Source organism: Cladophialophora carrionii (genome assembly GCF_000365165.1).
Source record: "Cladophialophora carrionii CBS 160.54 unplaced genomic scaffold supercont1.3, whole genome shotgun sequence".
In the NCBI taxonomy this organism is placed as follows: Eukaryota; Fungi; Ascomycota; class Eurotiomycetes; order Chaetothyriales; family Herpotrichiellaceae; genus Cladophialophora; species Cladophialophora carrionii.
In genome coordinates this window covers 2,263,403-2,279,851 of record NW_008481828.1, presented here as the reverse complement: position 1 = coordinate 2,279,851, position 16,449 = coordinate 2,263,403, and the positions used below count along the sequence as shown (strand labels likewise).

At 53.3% G+C, this 16,449-nt stretch overlaps 6 protein-coding genes across 6 annotated transcripts; 2 read left to right on the top strand and 4 right to left on the bottom strand.

Moving 5' to 3' along the window:
• Positions 1–566: 566 nt before the first annotated feature.
• G647_04217 (uncharacterized protein) lies at positions 567–1,649 on the bottom strand (the record flags this gene model as incomplete). The annotated part of the gene is made up of 4 exons (XM_008728561.1): positions 567–592; positions 647–1,200; positions 1,251–1,422; positions 1,469–1,649. The coding sequence occupies 4 exons, from the start codon at positions 1,647–1,649 to the stop codon at positions 567–569; spliced, it is 933 nt and encodes a 310-aa protein (XP_008726783.1).
• An 849-nt stretch (positions 1,650–2,498) lies between these two features.
• G647_04216 (uncharacterized protein) lies at positions 2,499–3,141 on the bottom strand (the record flags this gene model as incomplete). The annotated part of the gene is made up of 3 exons (XM_008728560.1): positions 2,499–2,781; positions 2,830–2,914; positions 2,970–3,141. 3 exons carry the CDS (start codon positions 3,139–3,141, stop codon positions 2,499–2,501), a joined length of 540 nt encoding a protein of 179 aa, XP_008726782.1.
• Positions 3,142–3,576: 435 nt separating this feature from the next.
• G647_04215 (uncharacterized protein) lies at positions 3,577–5,916 on the top strand (the record flags this gene model as incomplete). Its single annotated transcript, XM_008728559.1, has 1 exon — positions 3,577–5,916. One exon carries the CDS (start codon positions 3,577–3,579, stop codon positions 5,914–5,916), a length of 2,340 nt encoding a protein of 779 aa, XP_008726781.1.
• Positions 5,917–6,819: 903 nt separating this feature from the next.
• On the top strand, positions 6,820–7,685 carry G647_04214 (uncharacterized protein; the record flags this gene model as incomplete). Its single annotated transcript, XM_008728558.1, has 2 exons — positions 6,820–6,919; positions 6,979–7,685. The coding sequence occupies 2 exons, from the start codon at positions 6,820–6,822 to the stop codon at positions 7,683–7,685; spliced, it is 807 nt and encodes a 268-aa protein (XP_008726780.1).
• A 1,567-nt stretch (positions 7,686–9,252) lies between these two features.
• On the bottom strand, positions 9,253–12,920 carry G647_04213 (uncharacterized protein; the record flags this gene model as incomplete). The annotated part of the gene is made up of 3 exons (XM_008728557.1): positions 9,253–10,622; positions 10,682–11,398; positions 11,489–12,920. The coding sequence occupies 3 exons, from the start codon at positions 12,918–12,920 to the stop codon at positions 9,253–9,255; spliced, it is 3,519 nt and encodes a 1,172-aa protein (XP_008726779.1).
• Positions 12,921–14,563: 1,643 nt separating this feature from the next.
• Positions 14,564–16,219, bottom strand: G647_04212 (uncharacterized protein; the record flags this gene model as incomplete). Its single annotated transcript, XM_008728556.1, has 7 exons — positions 14,564–14,773; positions 14,826–14,882; positions 14,922–15,173; positions 15,372–15,579; positions 15,633–15,853; positions 15,904–16,056; positions 16,106–16,219. 7 exons carry the CDS (start codon positions 16,217–16,219, stop codon positions 14,564–14,566), a joined length of 1,215 nt encoding a protein of 404 aa, XP_008726778.1.
• Between the last annotated feature and the right edge of the window lie 230 nt (positions 16,220–16,449).

Below are 16,449 nucleotides of genomic sequence, written 5' to 3'. Positions count from 1 at the left end.
TCCAAACAGGCGATCCGAGACAATCCCTGATAGCACAGGGACTTTTCGTGCTGTGTTTGGCCAGGCCAGTCATGCTTCCAGGAAGGGTAGTGAGAGATTGACTCGAGTCGCAACTTCTACCATTTTCGGCACCTCGACGCACGCTGCGATTAGACGATAACATTTCAGCTTGAAAGGGATCGAACAGATTTCCAGCATGGACAGTCGTAGGGATGCTGGCGGAGTAAAGGTCACCAAGGATGACATCGCGGTTGCAGTTCTCATCAGCGCACCGTGAGAGGAAGTCAGCTTCGGAAAGGATTCGGGTCTCTGGATCGGGAATCCATGAGCACCGACCCAGCTTCTCGAACATCACACACACATGATGGGACAAGACAGTCAGAAAAATGCCCATAGGCTCAATTGGGTAATGGGGTATCCGATTATTCATTGTTTGCCTGTGGCTTGTTTTTGTCACATAATGTACACCTTTTTGCACATAGAGAAATGCTGCGGAAGTGGAGCGGCTATGGAAAGTGCAAGCGAGAAGTGCTGGAACTACTATCGTGGCGGTAAGTGGAATGGAATCACTCCTTGACGAAGTTCTCGAGATCTGTCGAAACGAATTAGCACGATCACAGCTGTGGCCACGGGATATTGCACCAACCTTCGAGCCACTTAACATATTCTTTCTGCTCCTTGTAGTCCATATATTCGGGTAGGAAGCTGGCGAGCTCCTCGTCAATACCTCTCTCTTCGAGGTACTGTTGAAGCATCTGCTGGAGCTCGGGGTCAAGCTCATCGACAGGCGGGCCCGCGTACAGGCTCCGAGCTTCTGATGCGTCCTTGGTGCTCTGCGCCTCCAGCAGCGACTCCTTGGGGAAGAAACTGAGGTTCTCGATCTCAATGGTGCCGTCTTGGGCAACAGCTCGTATCTCAATCGCCTTGTTGCCGGGCTTGGTGATCGTGATGGTGAGTTGAGCAGGGTAAGCAGGAGAGGGTTGTTCATCCTCGGCTTCTTCCCCCTCAGCTCGATCAACGGGCGCAATGCTGTCCTCGGGGAGAACGTCGACCTTTCCTCCTCTTGCGCCAGACTGGTTGGCGGTTTTTCTTCCTGCACCAAAATCCTCGTCTGACAGCGCCCCATCTTCGTCTATGGCATCGAAGTCGTCTTCAGCTGGGTATTCGGAGATGTCGGATACGCTCAACTTGATTTTGATCCTATTTGCTGTTAGTCTCGATCTCGCAGTCCGTGGGAGGGGTGACCGCACTTCTCATTGCCGAAATCTCTCGTGAGGACAATCTCGTGTGAGCCTGGCTTGTCATGTAGCTTGAAGGGGCTGTTCTCGAGGAATTCGTCGATGATGGCTTGCTTGTCATCTGTCTGCGACTGCAGCTCGAGCTGTCGCTCGTTATTCAGTTTTGCGATCAACGCCTCGTCCGCTGCGAACATGTCAGCAATGTTTCTAACTCGGGTTGACAGCCGTACATTGACCTGCGGGTTCTCTCCTAGCAACAGAGGTCGAGAACGCAGGGTACGACCATTTCGATGCCGTCTGCCACTGCGGCCGGCGAGGTGCGAACTTTGAGATGGATGATATGGAGCGAACCGCAGGCTGGCGAGATAAAGCTTTGGGCAAGGCCCGGCCGAGAACTCTGAGCGAAAGCATCTTTAGAGGCAAACAAACAAAGGCAGGGGAGATGAAGATGAGAGAAGGACTGGTGGATGAAAGATACTGCAATCGCAGGAGATGGACAGCCGGTCTCGAAAGTTTCCCAAATAATTCTTGGAAGCGAGTCAACATATCACGTGAGCACACTCACTACGAGTCATGTTGAAGTGTGGAGCCACAAGATGCCGAGGCGATGCTCGAGGTAATGTCCACGGTCATCGTCCCACAATGCCATAATATTACGCTGCCATTAATCTAGTTTGGATACCATGCTCCGGGATGTTCGCTCCTTGATATCCGGGTATGGGACCGGCAATCTTCAGCTGGGTTAACCGCGAGCTATCTAGATCGTGCAAAAGCCTTCCAAAATCTCAGCTGCTGTTCCGACAGTAGGATTCTTCAACCTTCAATACTGCCGATACAGCGTGCAAATTAGCAGTCGATGTATCCCATACGCTTCCAGAACGACTATAGTGTTTTCTATTTTCGGCCTTCGCTCGTGTCAGGCGCATCTGGACACTCAGTCGAACGTCAAGGATGTCCTAGCAATATCAGATGCTCCTTGACAACTGTTCCCGGCTTCAGTTGAGGCACGACTTGTAGTGACTCTTGGCTCCTCATATTCATGTGTTCGTGTCATGCGATGCACATGACGCATGCATCGTCTGTCGGCGACTGAACGAGGTAGAGGAACAAAGCCTCGCCGAGCTGGAGGGGTCCTCGACAATTGGGCCAAGGAGGGGCTCGTAGCGATGTCGGATGACTACCATACCTCTCATATCGAGAGAGAGTCGCCTCCACAGAGATGGCGTAGTGAATCCGAAACTTCCGTGGAATCCCTGGATTTCAGGAGTTGGCCTTTGGCGGAAAGTTCGACGGCTTTATACCACCCCCCTTAACGACACGAACGAAGTCGAGCGTGTTCAAGCCGCCCCATTCTCCCGCCCACCGTTCGACTTTCGACCGGCTCTCCTGACTTCGGAGCTCGGGAACCCAGAAACCAGCGCGAAACTCACGGTCTTCAGCTTCCTTGCGCTGGGATATTCGCTCTTCGGCTTTTGTGGGTGGTCTCCCCGGCCTTCGTTCTGCTTTGGCTTCAGCCAACTCGTCGTCTTCGCGATCCACAAAACTGAAGTGATTGTGAGATGCATTTCCGATTACGAGTCACTTCCCATACCTTTGGGTCAAAACGTGCATCTCGTCGTCTGAAAGTGGGCCCGAGGACCCTTCCAGTGCTGTTTTGAACCATGCCACTCTATCCACTACCGGAGAAAGATGTCAACATCGATCCAACTAATCCGTTACCGTGACACTTACCATAGACATGATTTGCTTTCACGGCTGCATCCATGAGCCGAGCCAACTTTTCCTCTCTTGCACCAGCACGGCGTAGCCGCTTTGCATCCCGACTGTTCTCATGGAGGGCATCGGGTTTACCACCTCGTTTCTTGGAGATTTGTTTTTGGACTTTGTTCAAAGCTCGTGCCATGGTGGTGGTGGCAGAATCGGTCTCTACCTAGTTAGACAGTTCATCGAGCTGCGACCAAAAAAAGTTGGACGCCCCGGCTGAATCTCGGGTGGGCATGTGGCTCAGCGCCTCGGTGGCTTAGTGGCTGGTGAGCAAAATGCAGGCGCGCAGGCGCCAATCGAGGACTGAGTGGATCCCCCGCAACGCGTCGCGCATTGAGTGGGCGCTTGCTGCAAGTCAGCTCCAGGTATGCATCGCATTGCACTCGCCCACTGAAGTACTGATACCACCATTACATTCGCATAAACACAATCGATGGCTCTGCGTCCTTCACTCGCGCCTATACCGTCGCTCGCTATCGCCGTGCCTGGATCTGGTCCTCTGTCTTCGATGTTACGCTGCATAAGTTGGTCGCATATTGTAAACAGGCGGTGAGAGGCAGCGGCAAAGGCCGCCATGGGCATCAAAGGTGTGTACTCTGCATCTGGACATGCATTTGTGCCATGGATATTGACACGCTCAGGCTTGTTGCCTTTGCTGAAATCGATTCACAAGCATTCCACACTCAAGAAGTTCTCTGGACAGACTATTGGAGTTGATGCCTATGGATGGCTGCACCGAGGCGTGGTGGGCTGTGCGTTCGCCCTTGCCATGGACAAACCCACCACGATTCACATCGATTTCGTGCTAAGCCGAGTGCGCATGCTCATCGACTTCGGTGTCACCCCATACCTGGTATTCGATGGGGACAATCTACCCAGCAAAGCCGGCACAAACGCTGCGAGGCGGAAAAAGAGGGAAGAAAGCAGAGCGCTGGGCCTGGAATTGCACAAGGCTGGGAAGACCACTCAAGCCCAGCAAGAACTACAGAAAGCCATCGACGTTACACCACTTATGGCTCGCCAGCTCATCGAGGAACTGAAGAAGCTCAATGTTCAGTACATTGTCGCGCCGTACGAAGCCGATGCCCAGCTGGTTTACTTAGAGCAGAAGGGCATAATCGATGGCATTCTGGCTGAGGACTCCGACATGCTTGTATTCGGCGCGAAACGGCTTCTGACCAAGCTAAATCAATACGGAGAACTGGTTGAAATTGAGCGAGCCGACTTCGCCATGTGCAAGGAGATTAGTCTTGCCGGCTGGACCGATACGATGTTTCGACGAATGGCGATCCTCAGTGGTTGCGACTATCTACCTAACATTGGGAAACTCGGTTTAAAGACCGCCCATGGCCTTGTCCGCAAGTATAACGACGTGGAGAAAATCCTGCGTATTGTTCAACTGGAAGGCAAAATGATCGTCCCGACTGGCTACTTGGAAGACTATAGGGATGCAGAACTGACATTTCTACACCACCGTGTCTTTTGCCCAACGACACAAAAGGTGGTACACCTAAATGAGCTTCCCCCAGGAATGTCCGATGCGGACATGCCGTTTCTGGGGCCGTACGTCGACCCTGAAACGGCACTCGGTGTTGCCTGTGGTGACCTCGACCCGTTCACGAAGAGACCTTTGCAGGTCAACAAGTCGCTTGCTCGTCCAGCTCTAGGAGACCGAAGAAGACAAAGTTATGCAGCCGCGGCAGATCTGAAGCCGAAGAAATCGATAGAGACATTTTTCCAGCCATATCGTCAGCCTCTGGCGGAGCTGGACCCCAACAGCTTGACGCCGTCTCCTTCACAGCAACGAGTATTCGAACGCAACCGAAATGCTTCGTGGGAGCCAAGACTGGTCAACTCGGCTCCTGCTTTGCGGCGTAATGCAACAGTCGTAGTTCCGCCATCGGCCCCTGCGGACCGGGCCAGTTTCTTGGTTAGAGCTGCGACAATGTCGACATACCAGCCACCGAAACGACAACGTCTGTGTTCAGACTCGACAGAGCCTTCGCCAACCCAAGAGTTGAAGCAGAGCCCGTTCTTCCCGGCCAAGGGCGGAGAGGCAAGCCCCTTGGCACAAAAGATGCCTAAGAACAGGAGAAGCCAAAAATCAAAGTTTGAGGTCTTCGCGGACGATAACAGGGGAATGCTGCTTGGACCTGAGGTCCAGCAGGCCGCCAGTCCCCACAGGGATGTGCCTCGCAAGTCTTCCGTCAAAGTAAAACCACCACTGTCTCAAGAACATGATTCGCAGGTATCAGTGCCACAATCGTCTCCAATCGCCAAATCGCCAAAGCAGCCAATGTTAGCACCATCGGTGAGCATGACCCCATCACACAACAGCGCCGCATTGAAAGAGATCGACCAAGACGACGATCCCGATGGATTTGAGGATCTCCTGGAATATCACATTCGAAAACAAAATCAAGGGTTGACAAAGGCGAAGCTAAAGGGGTCGTTAATGGAGACTTTTGGTCTTCAAACGCAGCACCGGCGAGACCGATCTCTACAGTCTCTACAGTCACTACCAGCTATAGAGCCTGGACAACAGACATATGACCGCGCATGTGACGAAGTACAGATAAGTGCGCTCAAGGAATTGCCCCAAGCTGGTGATGTTGAATCACTTCGCGCTAGGGAGAGCCGGACCAATACATGGGATCGTTCACCACCCAGGGTTCAGCAGGCGGCGTTGGAGTCGCTCAAAAGACGAACTGCACCAGCACCAGCACCACACCTACGAAGTGGACCCATTGGCGACCGGCGAATAAGTGCCCAAGCAGAGGGCCACAACTCGGCACCAGGTATTGTGCGTGGTAGTGAGGATGCTTTGGTGCCCAACAGCGAGGATGAGAGCTCAGACGTGGGCTCGCCGAAACCCAAGTTTGACCTCAGTGTATTCTCATTTGTATCGGCGTGACTGATTGGGTTCTAGAGTTAGCGTCGTTCTGTGTGGTGTTTGATTGATCTTTAGCGGAGCATTGTCTTGCGATGTGGAAGGTTTTCATTGGTTGCCTAGAGACTCACCCGAGGCGTTGGGCGAGCGTGACAAGATAAAATATTGATGACCATTGGTTAAGGGCAATCAGGTGTAATACCTCATGTGGATTGAGGGCCAGAGTAACACCATGATACCAGCTGTTGGACATTCGTAGGCGCATGAGAATGACTTCCACCGAAGCGACCGACCACAACCAGCTAATTAGATCTCCTACGTGCACGTGACGCTTGGCGTAGGAAGAGCGACGGCGGCTAGCGTCAACGTCATTGTTTGGCTCTAACCTGATTGGGGCTTCGTGCAGCCTTCCTCGCCCAGCCTTGCCGAGTTTCGTCCACCGCAGTTTTCCTGCCACCACATTAATTTCTAACAATTCACTCACACATCAGCCCAGCCTCACGGATTCCAGCATGGCAGATCCGTAAAGCCCAATCATAGCGACAGCGATCCCAGTCTCGAATATCTCAAGGACTAAATCAAGCTACGCCTCTCTCTCCTCCCTCTTCCCTCTCTTTACATACAACCTACTCATCTGTCTGCCGGAAGCAAGACCCAGACAGCTAACCATTCTATTTCTTCAGGGCGATTGACATCCGCGAAGTACCACGAGTCCCGTCGTACCCGACATTGTTGATACCACACCCTCTCACTCTTCTACGCTCCGACCATCACCCCGGGTTGCATTGACCACGTCTTGAACCGGGCCAAGTGCCAAAACCTGTACTCGTGCTGAGCTTCAACACGGAAATCCGTCCTCACGGACGGCAACAACACCACTCACACACTACACCTGGAGGCCGTTGACCTTGACAAGACACCGACACAATGGCCCTACGATTCAAGACAGGATGGAGGAGATTTGTTCCCTTTATAGGATATCACCATGTCCTCATGATATTCATAGCCATCGCTATCATCCTGTTATGTGAGTCCAGCACCCACGCCTCTCGACCGTCTCTGCCAATACTGACCGACTCTATCCAGCACTTCTACTCGCAGGCTGCTCCTCAACCTCCCCTCTGATCCCGGACATCTACCTAATCTCGCTCTACTACCAACAATACCCACCCGTCTTCTCGAGCGTGCAAGTCGATCCCTCCGTCACCACGGCCATCGCAAACATCGTCGCCGGCGCAGATCTCAACGTCCGTGTCGGCTACTTCGGCATCTGCATCCGCGTCGACCGCGGCGCCTGGATGTGCAATCAAAACTCCACCGCACTGGCTGACTTGGTTTCTGTGGATCAAGACCCGCTCAATCTGATATGGGTGGCCAGCACCTTCAAGAACGCCATTGTGTTTCCCTACCTGCTCATCATCGCCGTGGTATTGGCATTCCTCACGTTTGTGCTCCTCGCGACGTTTCCTGGTTGGCATACCAGCACCGGACCCGATGGCTCGGAGCACGAAGTCCGACCATTTCCCTCGAGAGCTGTCTCCCAGGTGGCATTGGCAACGATATTCATCTCCTCGGTGTTTGTGCTTGTCAGCGTCATGTGGCAGCACACTGCGGCTGTGGCGGCGAGTACGGTTGCACAAGACCTAGGGAACGGGAGTGTCAAGTCCGGCGTCGGCACGGCGGCCATGGTGCTCGGCTGGTTTGGCTTTGGACTGCTCGTTGTCGTGACCTTAGGGTTGCTGGTGATGATATTGAGCATTCAGTTATTGGATCGGTTGACAGACGAGGTATGATTTTTCCCCGTGGAAAAGCCACAGAGTTCTGGAGAGGATGAAAACTAACATCTGAACAGGACTAAGAGATCATGTACCAAAAGAAGAACGAAGCGGACGAAAGCGATGTTAATATGTTTCACGGCGAACCGAAAAGAATGCGAAATCGACATTGATGCGAACGGACGGGGTTCAGGTTGGACATATGTACATGCCATGCACGGCAGGCAGGCGGCGTTCTTGGATATAGACCTCCACACGACTCAGCGACATTTTCTTGCATTACACGGCGGGATGGGACCCGGCCTGGGACCTCAAAAACGGAAAGACCCAATCACATGGATTGGATGCTTGCACATCGGGTGATAGAGATATGAACTAAGTGGGCGTGAAAGATTGCCATATCTGGTTGCCAGGGAAAGCAAGACATAAGCCGAGTTGAGTTGAGTTGACCTGAGTTCGAGTCGAGCTGAGACGTGACATGAGAAGACAAGATGAGATGAGACGAGACGATATAGCCTGCTCTTGCCAGCAACCCTAGTTGGGACGCATAGAATGAGAATCAATCTGCAGGCTCCCATACCTGACGCAGGAGGGAGTAAATATGCAAGTACGGGAGTACTTTATGGATAGGAGTGAATCGAATGTGTCAGTGGTCCAGCCACGAAATCCCAATGCCATGCAAGACAGAGACGACAAGACAGCGGAAGCACGGAGTATAAGCAATGCTTCAGACGCGCGAGCGGTCAATACACGTGCGTACGGAGTACCTTATGGAGGACTCTATAAGTTGCGGAGTACAGTATGACCCTTGTACAGTGTACAGTGTACGATCTACGGTGTACGCTCTACAACACCTCGTGGGTAGTGAACGGTGTACCTAGGTAGTACTTCGTACCTAGGTAGTATACATTCATACGCCGCCCCTGAGTGAATCCATACATTTATCGATCCCGATCCATCCTATATATACTGTGCGCTTTCTCGGCTTCTGATACGAGGTGCTGCACAAATGCATAGTACGGAGTATCCTTGACTTTACTCATGTTACCTACGTAGTGCTTTCGGCGTGAGTGGGAAGTAATTAAGGCCCACTCACTATTCTTCGTCGTCAGCTTTCTCACATACGGTGTTCCTGTTCGGACGCAATAGAAAGAACCAGAAAGTACTCCTTACTGCGTAGTCCGTGCTCTCTCCTCCGTACGGGGTACATAGGGGATAAATGCACGAAATATACATTGATGGACCCAGAGTGCTTGGTGCTTGTTGCTTGGTGTTTGGTACTAGGTAGTCAATACTTAAGCTGTTCGTACGGAGGAATTCGGGGGACATAGACACAACAGGCAAACAGACATGCACTGATGATTAGATTCAGAAGGTCAGAGAGTCAGAAGTCCTAGGACCAGAGGACCATTTACTCATAGGGTCATAAAGGCATAGAGTCATAAGGTTATAGAGTCATAAAGTCGTAAAGGCATATGGTTAGACTCATAAAGCCGTGATGAGGTCGTTGTGTCATGACCACAGGTCTGAGTCTACTCCCTCCAATACCACACAATATATAGCCCCACACTCCGTATCTCAGCCGTCAATCCCATGCCCTGGCCTTTGCATACAAGCTCTGCAGCGAGGCGGGAAACCCGCTGATCGGCACCGGCGCCGCCGAGTCCCTGAACCGCACAGCTACAAGCAGGGATTTGGTCCCTGAAGGCTCGGTGAAGTGGACGGGGACGCGAAACGGGCAGCCGAATTGTAGAACTTGCTCTTTGGTGGTCGTGAACGCCAAGATCTCAGTCCAAGGCTCGTGCTGCACGGATGGCGAAATCGAGATGCCTCTCGAGGAGGCGGAGAGCTTCGTCCAGAACAGCCCCGTCACTCGATGGAGAAGACGACTCAACTCGCCGCTGTCGTGGCGAAGGCGTGTCCGGATCGTGCCTTGGATCTCCGTGGCCTCAATTCCGTGCTGGGTGCTCGTTGGTGTGGGCGTAGGAGTCGTGGGGCTCAAAGGTGCTTCTGCGTCCGGCTCGAAGTAGAACAGACTCGCCAGCAGAGCGGATGTAACGTGGCCGAGTCGAGCTCTCCATGCTGGCTCCTTCATCTGACGCTGCACCATGGCCTCCAGCTGATTCATCTTCTGCCATTGATAGAGAGTGACCTTCTGAAGGTCCTCGTCGATTGGAGGATTGAGTCGGTGCAGGCGATCCCGTATACCATCGGTGGCGCCGCTCGACCGGAAATTCTCCCATTGATTCTCAGAGTCTAGCTGTCGGTGGAAAGTCTTGCAAATCTCGGCGAAACCTCCGATGCGAATCGCCTTCGGGATTTTGACTTCGGACTCCTGGATCCCCGTTCCCAGCGAGACCAGGACGTCGAGCGACGGTGTGTTCTCTGGCCAGATCTTCTTGACTTCCTCAACAGCGCCCGGAGCTGGACAGTTCATATGCAGAGCCCCGTCAAAGTACACGCTGCCGGTCTCCGTCTTTTTAAATGGGGGCAGGTAGAATGGAGCGGCTGACGTTGCGAGGCCAGCCTCCCAGATCTTCATGCCCCTACCTTCATCGTCTTCACGGTCAAAGTCATTACTCGATCCTAGCGTAGCCCTGTTGTAACTGGTGATGAGATGGGCTCTTTTGCCGAATTCTTTCGTCGTCACCACCGCAACTCTCGTCGAGCATTGATGATGCCGAGTGCGCGCGGAACTGAATAAGCTGGTGTGGGCGCCAAAAAACCGCTCGAGCCCTGCTTGCAAGGGATTCGAATCAAACAGCGCTTGATATAGGCCGACCGACATGACCACACTGGTCACAAAGTGGCCGAGGCCCAGTCGGTCCAAAAGTCTTCCAGCACGGGGATGGAGAAATGTGGTGGAAGCAAAAGACTTGAAAGCCTTGGTGAGCAGACTGGTCTGCGTGTTGGCATCTTTGTCTCCCATGGAGATAGCTAGGCCGACTATCCCTCCTATGCAGAATGTCAGTTGGCAGAGCCTCAAATCCGAGGCATCATGGCTTCGCACTCACCAGTACTTGTGCCCACCACGAGGTCGAAATAGTCGCGAAAGGGGATTCCAAGGCCTAGCTTGTTCTCGATCTCCTGAATAAGAGCAAGCTCAATGATGCCGCGGATTCCGCCGCCGTCGAGAGTCAGGATTCGAACACCAGAGCAGCATGGCGTTCCTCTGATCAAGTGCGAGTAGTTGTCTCCCGTGCGTCTGCCACAAAGAGAGCAAACCTCGAATGTCCAAGCAGATTCGAAGGACTCGGATGGTTTTCCCAACTCGCGCACGCATCGGACACAGTAGCCATGCCCGCAATGCAGGACATTCTCTGGCACTGCTTGCAAGCACGCCAGACAAGTCGTGTTGCTTGTCATGTCGAGCCAGTGTGACCAGTACTTCTGCATGACTGCTTCCCGAACGCGTTTGATTTTATCTGGGAGAGGCTTCCCCATCGAACGTCGTCCAGTCCGGTCTTCGATCACCACAGTATTGTAATGCTCCAGGAACTTGCCACGGATCACACCCACCAAATTCGGGTCTAATACTTGTCTGAGGACGAACGGTCCGTAGGCTTGCTTGTTGTTAGGCGAGAGATGCAGTTGTTGATGAGCTATCACAGGACCGTTGATGCAATGGTCACTGTTCGCAAACTTATAGCCACACTGCTGGTATTTCGCTTCGAATTCCTTGATCGCAGAATGACATTGCTCCGCCAATGAAACGTCGTTCTCGTCCTCTGCTGACACGGAATCGAAGATGTGTTCGGGGTCCGCCACTGGTGACAGAGGTCAGACAAATGGAGGGACCAGGCAGTGAAGGGGTCTGTTACCTTGGTGGAGGGTTCTCATAGCCCACACCACAAGATTCAGGGCTATGATGTCGGGTATCATGGCTCTAATTTCCCGAAAATATGTTGTATTCAAGGCGAGTCGGAGAAAGTTGGCAATGTGGTTGAGAAATGAACGGGGATGGGGCCTGTTTATCCTGACCACTTGGTTGAAGTTGAATGGTTTGTCGCTGGTTCGGAAATGCTCAAAGGCCGCAAAGAGCATCTGGGAGAAGGAAGCGACATCATATCTCATCCACACCTGCGACCGCATGCTTACCGCTCGTCGAGACGCCTCGTCAATCAGCGTTCGCAAGCCCAGATACTGAGTGAACACCGTCTCGTCGCGGTATTCTTCGACGTCATCGACGCGTGGGATGCAAAAGCAAAGGGTTCGGTCGAACAAGACATCGTACAGATCTCGGTTGTCATAGACATGCTTGCTATACTTGTCCTGCCGGCTGTTGTAGTCGTTGACGAAGGGCTCCAGTATGCCGGATCTTTTCCACAGATTCACTGTCTGCCGGTCCAGATAGAGTCTTTCCAGTGACTCAGTATCAATGATCTGCTGACGCTGCCCAATGGCTCCGTTCCGGACGATGATAAGAGTCTTCCGCGAAGGATAGTTGACAGAATGTAGTACTGCTGTTGCCGCCCACTCGAGCGCGCTCATAAGGAGGCTCGTGATGTTCTGGTCCTCGTTGGTGACAAAGACGACGACATCACTGATGGAGTAGAGAAATCGGGCATAGTATGACTCTGCTCGTCCCTGTCCGTCCTGAGTGGACATATTTGCTGTTACCGGTGCTTTGTACAGGAGATTGGCCTCCATAGCATCGTCTTCGGCAGGCGTAATGCCTCGGCCACTGGTCAGGCGCTCGGCATTCGTCTGGGCAGCGCCAGTAAAGAATCCTTCACAATCTGCGAACAGAGTATAGCCGGCTGGGCTGGACGGAGGCCCACACAGGCCTTTCTCGTCCTTATAAAGATGGACGCCAAACGTGGTCGGGTCTGCGAGATGATCGACATGTCCCGATCTTGTAACAGGCAACGGTCCTTGGGCAGAGCTGATGTTCTTGAAGGCCGCCATGCGGCTCTGATTTGACGCCAGCACAGAGACGTCCTCGGTGTCTACCTGCTGCGCATCGATACTTCCCAACAGCAGCATCGCTCTTACCAGCGTGCTCTTCCCTACGCCTGATTTTCCAATGAAGGATACGATTGTCGGGAAGGTGCTCGACGCATCGGCGCCGTCACCAGCAGGAAGATCACATAACGGCCCGAATCGGTCATAGACATGGAGGTAAGGCTGGGAATTGTGGTGGCGGATATTAAACCATCGCGTCCTGGCGTTCTCTTCGTGTAGCTTCTGCAGTCGTCTTGGTTCGTCCTCTGATCGCATTACGTCTTGGACAAAAAAGTGCTGCGTAGACATGCCCAATGCAACGTGTGACGATGCGTCGCTCTGGCTCCGTGGGAGATGGTCGTTCCAGCAAGTCCCATGCCACTGGCAGTCCTTGGTGTTACAGGCTTCAGTGTGGCAGTAGATGGAGTAGTAGTCCCGACAGTGCTTGCTCTTCGAGCACCGAGCAGCCCATCTCCAAGGGATAGTTCGGGTACAGCGACATTTGCATACCGATACTTCGTCCTGAGCATGTCAGCCTTGCAACCAAACGCACCCTCAATCAGGGAAGGTTGTCACCATGATAATCATTCATCAGTAATGAGATGAACTGCCTCCCGGCTTGGCTTACAAACAACTGTCTCCGACGAATGCCGTGTCTTTAGCATATGCTGTCCGATGTGTATCTTGGAGGCGCTCCTCAATTGGAGAGCGACAAGAATCAGATCGTGTTGAACAGGCTGTGTCCTGGGCGGACTTTGCTTGTCCATGAGGCGCTTTGAGGCGGCTGCCTCGCACTGTGTATCTGATACACTGTTCCATGGCTGTGCCTCCGCCAAGCGACAATATTGCGAACCTCGGCGGCGATCTGAGGCCGGGCCGCGACCAAGCGAGGAAGGCAACACGGCTGCATAACGGCGAATGCGGCTCTGCCCAAAAGGCAGACATTTCGTCTCGGCATTGATTGTGGGTGTGTTCGATGCGGCTGCCGGTGGCTGGCTGAAGCCAAGCTGATAGTATCCGCCGCCTTTCGTAACCGTTCGATCATTGGTCTCAGGCTTCATGGAGAGGAACTTTCGACTTCGTCCGGAATACTGTAGCCCAGTACTGTAATCACAACGAGCGCCCAGGCCCCTGCACGCGCCCGCAAAGCACCATTCGCCGCAAAGATCTCTGGCACTTTGACACCAGAGGTTCAGACGCATCGAAGCTGTCTGCCTTGCCCTGCTGCCAACGGGAATAATGGGCTTCGCGTAAAATTGCCAATCCAGCGTCCTGCGTCAGGCAGAATCGCGATCAAGCCTTGTTTATCACCATTTCCATCACATTCTAGTCCGAAGGAGGTTAGCGAAGATACTCCCCATCTCTTGCAAATGCCCCCTCTCTTTCTCCGTATTACTCCGTACACCCCTGTCCTGTAGTGGTACCTCTCATGTTGCACCTTTTGAGGCTGAAGAAATACGAGGAAGCCTTTCCTCACCGGTTACGCCGGGCGCCTCTGGTCAGAGACAAGACAAGCACCCCAATACCCCGGTCCTGCCGCTGCTGGTTGTGCAGCAATGTCTCAGCCAATTGTCCGTGCACATTTCAGTCAGAAAAGGCCATTCTGTTGCAATCTTGCTATGACCTAGACTTCCTTGAACGCATTTCTGCGTTTGAATTGAGGCAGTGCTTCGTAGTTATCCGGGCAAGGGTCGCCGCCATCGCCAGTGTAACGGGAAGTTTTGGCGCCGCACCAGAGCTCCACAATCCTGAGTAAGATCAGAATCGTGAAGGTCATGGTGAATGCGTAACAGAGGCACGCCGTTATATCCACAGCCTGATCGCTACGAAGGGTCAGCGTATGATCGTCTGAGCACAGCGGATGTCCTTACCGAAAGCGAGCACCCATCGTTCGGTCCACGAGTCGACTGTACCCGTCGAGGCCAGTGGTTGCATTGCTAGGACGACCGTTGTCAGCTTCTCATCTCTTTCCAGGTTGATTCGCTCAGGGCATACTTCGCAAAGAAGGCCGTGAGTAACATCCCCGTAGCTCCACCACCAGCGTGCACAGCGAATACGGACAGCCTATCCTCGCGCAACAGAAACGTGTTGAAGATCATTCTCAGGATCTTGCACACAACGGCCCCGACAACGCCGAATATAGAAGCGTACTTCACAGGAACCTGCGTTTGTCAGCCGGGACTGAGTCAAGGAGAGCCTTCAGTGAATACTCACATATCCTGCGGCGGGTGTAATGGCCACCAACCCAGCAATCACACCGTCACAAAACTCCTGCATGGACGGTGTGTGAAACAACTTGGCAGGATCTACAGCCATTCTGTCCAAGCGACTGAGGCCCCATTGAAGAAGTAATCCGACTGTACCTCCTGCGCAGGCTGCGGTCTGAGTCGCGAGACAGGCAGACACTGCACGCAGATTCGCACCGAGGGCTGAGCCCCCATTGAAGCCAAACCATCCTATCCAGAGCAAGGCGGTGCCGAGGACCATGTGATTGATACTGTAAGGTAATTGTGCTTGTTGGATTTCCAGGTCGCTTTCTGGCGACGGTGTGGAAGGTTGTTGCTGTGGGGTTGGCACTATCCCATGGAAGCCTGAGGCTGTCTCCGGAGGAGTCGCTGTTAGTTCCACTTCGGTGCCGCGAGGCAAGGGCGAGAAGGAGATCCATCTCCAGATCCTCCAGGTCTTTACGTCAAGCTTTACCATCCGATTTCCAAAGGTGACTGAGGCAGTCCAGTTTCGAGCTTCAATTTGTGCGAAGACGGCAAACGCAGCCACTGACGAGCCCGAACAGACGTGGACGGCCGTGCCACCGGCGAAATCCATGGCGCCCCTCAATTTTGACCACCCTTGGGGATGCCACGTCCATCTTGCTACCGGGCAGTAGACAAGAGTCACCCAGAGGGTGATGAAGAGGAGGAATCGGCCGACCCGCATCTTGCCCGCTGCTCCACCAGCCACCAAGCTTGCGCTGCAAAAGAAGCATGAGTCCGTGGACAGAACGCCAAGCGAATGGGTACTTACGTGAAACATGCAAACATGCCTTGGTAGAAGACGTATACCATTTCGGGGATCTTGGGTCCTGTCATGGAATTCGAATCGGGTCCCTGGATGCCCACGGGTCGAGCGGTAATGTCGAGATAAGCATTTGCCTTCATATCTCCGCCGTACCATGAAACTCCGGCAAAGGTGTCGTTGCTGAATGTTGCCGGTGAAAAGGCCAAGCTGTAACCCCAGGTGTACCACTGGTTGACTGTCAGTCACCTGCTGTGTGCTTCTGCCCTTCTGTACTCACAATGCATCCCACAACAGCCGTGGTAATCAGCGGTAGCCGCACCAGCGTAAGCGTCGTTTGCGGCCTTGATATGCCTGAGAAGTGAAGACAAAGACCGGCGATCATGAGAAGCACGAGAACAGACGAAATCATCATCCAGCCCACGTCGGCGCCCTACTAACCAGTTAGAAGCAAACATCAACCCTCCAGGAACTGTCAGGACACTTTCCTCAAAGTAGAGCTCAGGACTGGATCTCAACTCTGCATAAGTGGCAGTCACGTTCTTCTGAGGGGCGGCAGGCACAGGCCCGAAGGTGAAGACCTCGTCCGTCGCCATTGTTCAATGCGTGGGTGAGCGTCCGGTGGTAATTGTCTGTAGTTGAGAACAGGTTGGGCTCTTGAGGAGATAGTCAAATATGAAGCCATGAACGAACTCGCTCCGAAGAGAAGGCTGCCTTTAGCACGCCTTCTTGGAGACGATGCCTGCACCTTGCTCTGGGGTGTTCGGCTGGGGCCATTGCATGGGCTGCATGCCGAAGAGGGATAGTCGTGTCTCGCTTGGTCCGC